Here is a 4,187-nt window from a genome sequence, read left to right as displayed (position 1 = left end):
TTTGGTTTTTACGAAGTCCTGAGTTTTACTATGCTGAATTTTGCACACTTTAAGATGTTTCGTTCTTTGAAATTAATTCCGTGTCCTCACAACAATAATAAAATTTTCCTCCCATATCTAATTTTAAATAAAGTAATAGTATATTTGGTGTTTAATAAGAAATATACCTTTGATACCACAGCAAGTATAAGGGGTTTATACGTAATTATAAAGTGTGAGTGTATATTGTTATGTTTTGATTTGGTTTAACTTCGCCGCATCAGTAAATAAATGGAAATTTTCTAAAAATATGATTTCGTGAGAAAATAATGAAGCTATCACAAACTATTATTTAAGAAAAATGATGTGAATCTCATGAAAAATAGTAATAGTTAGCACATGTTGGTGAAGTTATCGCGATATTGAAATATGTTTTAAGAAGGAAATACTTAACTAAACGGAAATCTTTCAATAAAATGTCGCTTTTTAATCTTATTTTGTTATCTTAAAAAAAATAAAAAAATTGACAGTTTTTATTTTTCCAATGTGGCTTTAATATGGCATCATATGCATGATGACAAAGCATATTTTTAACCGAAAATGATTGAAATTGTCAAAACTTGTCAGATATAAAACTAAGATAAAAAATTGACGAACTAAATGATCAAAACTGGGGAAAAAATAGAAAAATAAACTACAATTTCCCACCTGAAAATTAAAGATATTTTAAAGACTTTTCCAAAATGAAACATGAAATGTATTTTTTTCGAGGCTGCAAACTCGATCTATTTCTGCCAACCAAATCCCTACTTCTTTTGATGAATAGATCAAGAAAGATGCACGAGAATAATCAGATTTAAGTTGGTACAGGCTTGAAGGATTTTGGTGAATATTTTATGGCAAAAACTTGTGTGAGACGGTCTCACGGGTCGAATTTGTGAGACGAATCTCTTATTTGGGTCATCCATGAAAAAGTATAATTTTTATGCTTAGAATATTACTTTTCATTGTGAATGTGGGTATGGTTGACCCGTCTCACAGATTAGAATTCGTGAGACGGTCTCACATAAGACTCACTCATAATTTATTACTTCCTAGTTTTGCTTAATGCAGTTGTTAGTTCATTTAATTCGAATTAGTATGGTTGACTTGTTTTTTGAAATCCCGAGAATCTCGCTTACACTAAGGCTATCTTTTATTTTATTTCCAACATTTATAAAATATGTCAAAACACAATTATTTGAGATCAACTGTCATAAAATATATATAAGAGTTGAAACTTTAAATTGTTGAGAAACATGTTACTTTGTCTCTCTCATTAATTAAATATAAAATGCATGTTTCAAAAAATATATAGACACAAATGCAACTAATTTAGATTTAGTAAGAAATTTTTTTAAAAATGTTGATCGACTGTGGAAATATAATTTAAGGATTATATGATCATGAAAATAATAGATTCTCTATGACGGGAACCACGGCTGCTACCCTCTGGATGTGCTCTTGGTAAACCATCGGGCTTAATGCCGTAGCCTACAAACCACGTCAAATGTATAAACTCCACTAGATCGGACTCAACTAAGAAAGTGTTGGTAGAGAAAATCGAACTCGTGACCATTTGATCTTGCGCTCGTCTATTTCATCAACTTGTAAAATACACATTTTCTTGATTGTAAGTAGGTCACGTAGCTTATAAATGTATAGGCAACATGGCAACACTTTCCATACCTTTTTCATCTTCCAACGTCCAAAGATAAAAAAAAAAATTAAAGAAACATGGGCTCAGGAATTATCAAGCTTCCAATCTTCAATTTCTCAGAACTGATACAAGGAAGCAAAAGCCCCAATTGGGAATCTGTTAAGAACCAAGTTAAGTTCAGCCTCCAAGAATTCGGCTGCTTCGAGGCAACATATGATCAGATTCCTGAAAATCTCCGAAACTCGGTATTTGAAGGGTTGAAGAAGCTTTTCGAGCTCCCTTTACAGAATAAACTTCAAAACAAGTCAAATAAACTCTATCATGGCTACATTGGCCAGCATGAAGAGGTGCCACTCTATGAAAGCTTGGGAATTGATAATGCACTCGACGACGGGAGTATCGAAAGCTTCGCGAATCTTATGTGGCCTGGGGGAAACCATGATTTCAGGTAGGAGCTCATGATCTTGTCATGAATTCAAAATCTTGATTTTTTTATTTCATATTATTTATTTACTACATCCAGATGAATAATTTTTAATGCGTGTAAATTTTTTGTTAGTATGTGTTTTTCAGAAATGGATTCTAATGAATGAATTTTAGTTTGTTCAGTATGTAGAAGAGGATTTCAAAATTTTCATTTTAGTGAAGATATCTTAATTTTAAAGGATTTGAGATTTGGGGACCTGAAAATTATTTATGGAATATATATAAGTAATTTCTATTATGGATTAATACTTTTTCACTTTCCTTTCAAGATATTTCTCTGGAATCAAATTAGATTTAAATAATCCATTTGCAGTCCCAACACGAGCTTAAATTTTAGTTAGGCTTTCAAAAATGTTTCCTCGTGATTGTGAAGTTTACCTTAAGTTTTCTAATATTAATTTTGGCTTTCTTGGAAACCATTTATTTTTTGCACAAAATGTTGGTATGCTAATTTTTAATTCCTCTTGGTAGCAAGAGTATTCAGTCCTTCTCAGAGCAGCTATCCGAATTGGATCAAATTGTGCGTAAGATGGTTCTTGAAAGCTTGGAACTCGAAAAATACGTAGACGAACAAATACAGTCGACAACTTACCTCATTCGAGTTCAGAAATACGATCCCCCGAAGAGCCATGAAACCGAGCTTGGATTACCGGCGCACACAGATAAAAACATGGTGACCATATTGTATCAAAATGAGGCAAAGGGATTGGAAGTGCAGACAAAAGATGGACAATGGATTTCAGCACAGTCTTCTCCGAATTCTTTCATTGTCATGATCGGAGAATCTTTTCATGTAAGTGCCCACCAATATCACTCGAACCACTACTTTTCCTTTAGCGTGCATTTGGATTAAGTCATTCGAAATATTATGTGGATTTGAAACCCATCATTCTGATTACTGTGTATATAAGTAGGATCGAACTCTAAACACTAAATTTTTTTTTTTTTTTAAATCAAGGCATGGACAAATGGAAGGCTGCATTCTCCGCAGCACAGGGTGATGATGAGAGGAGATGTTGCTCGTTATTCACTAGCAATATTTTCAGTTCCAAGAGAAGGTTACATTATCAAAGCCCCTGAGGAAATGATTGATGAAGAGCATCCCTTGCTGTTCAAACCCTTTGATTATTCGAAATTTCTTGATTTCTATTACAAGGATATGGATCAAAAATCCTTTGGAGCTCTAAAAGCGTACTGTGGGGCTTGATATTTTTAGAAGAAATCGTGTTTTTGTGATATCGGTGCTTTGGCTTGATGTACCTGTAAGCGTCCTTTTTTAATAAGATGTGAATCATTATTATGTAGGAAACAATTTGAGAGTTTGTTTGGGATAGACACGAGTTTGTGAATCATATATATTACAAGCTTCGTGTTATTATTATTATTGTCATGCCCTATGTTAATTACTTAGTATTTGACGAAAAATAATTATCGAGCCAAAATATTAGAACGTGTGTTTTAATGGATTGGCAAATATCGGAATTATAAACAATATTAAAATATAATTTGGAGTTAAATAATACACGAATATTTAAATATACCACATATCGAAACACATACTCACAATAGATCTGTTTCTCTAAGAATCCTAACCTCCCCAAATCCATCGTTGTGGCCGACTTCCATTGTCCTGGAGTGATTCCAACGGTGTTAACGTTTCTTTCGGGAGTGCAGGACGAGGAGAATACGGTTCTAGCTGAGAATCGAGGTGAAATGGGGTAAAGATTGTATATTTCTCACGAAAACAGTCAAGCTCGACGCAAATTCTCGTTGAGGTTGGGAAATTCTTGTAGTTCCAGTCTTTCAACTTGAATCTGGAAGGTATTTTGGTGTTTGCTACAAAATCTTTGATGGTAGGCTTGTGAAGTAGAAATGCACAACCTTGCGCGAAAAATAGTAAAATCTAACTTGTAAGAGTTAGAAAACAAATAGCATAATTCAATTGGAGGAATTTGGGATATTTGCTTTAATATATATACAAGTGTATGAAATAAATCTACAATTAATAAACTAACATATTAAA

General features: G+C 33.1%; 1 protein-coding gene across 1 annotated transcript; it reads left to right on the top strand.

Annotated features, from left to right (window-relative positions):
• The first annotated feature begins 1,703 nt into the window (after positions 1-1,703).
• LOC140804743 (probable 2-oxoglutarate-dependent dioxygenase AOP1) lies at positions 1,704-3,518 on the top strand. The gene is made up of 3 exons (XM_073160851.1): positions 1,704-2,126; positions 2,636-2,957; positions 3,123-3,518. Exons 1-3 carry the CDS (start codon positions 1,756-1,758, stop codon positions 3,369-3,371), a joined length of 942 nt encoding a protein of 313 aa, XP_073016952.1. The 5' UTR covers positions 1,704-1,755; the 3' UTR covers positions 3,372-3,518.
• The last annotated feature ends 669 nt before the right edge of the window (positions 3,519-4,187 follow it).

Source organism: Primulina eburnea, chromosome 11 (assembly GCF_022965805.1).
Source record: "Primulina eburnea isolate SZY01 chromosome 11, ASM2296580v1, whole genome shotgun sequence".
Taxonomy (NCBI): domain Eukaryota; kingdom Viridiplantae; phylum Streptophyta; class Magnoliopsida; order Lamiales; family Gesneriaceae; genus Primulina; species Primulina eburnea.
This window is presented reverse-complemented; position numbering and strand designations above follow the sequence as displayed.

Bases quoted from the DNA above. Each gene is read 5' to 3' on its own strand.
- LOC140804743 (XM_073160851.1), top strand. From the start codon at position 1,756: ATGGGCTCAGGAATTATCAAGCTTCCAATCTTCAATTTCTCAGAACTG. The intron at 2,127-2,635 runs GTAGGAGCTCAT...TCCTCTTGGTAG, and splicing joins GGGGGAAACCATGATTTCAG to CAAGAGTATTCAGTCCTTCT. The intron at 2,958-3,122 runs GTAAGTGCCCAC...TTTTAAATCAAG, and splicing joins TGATCGGAGAATCTTTTCAT to GCATGGACAAATGGAAGGCT.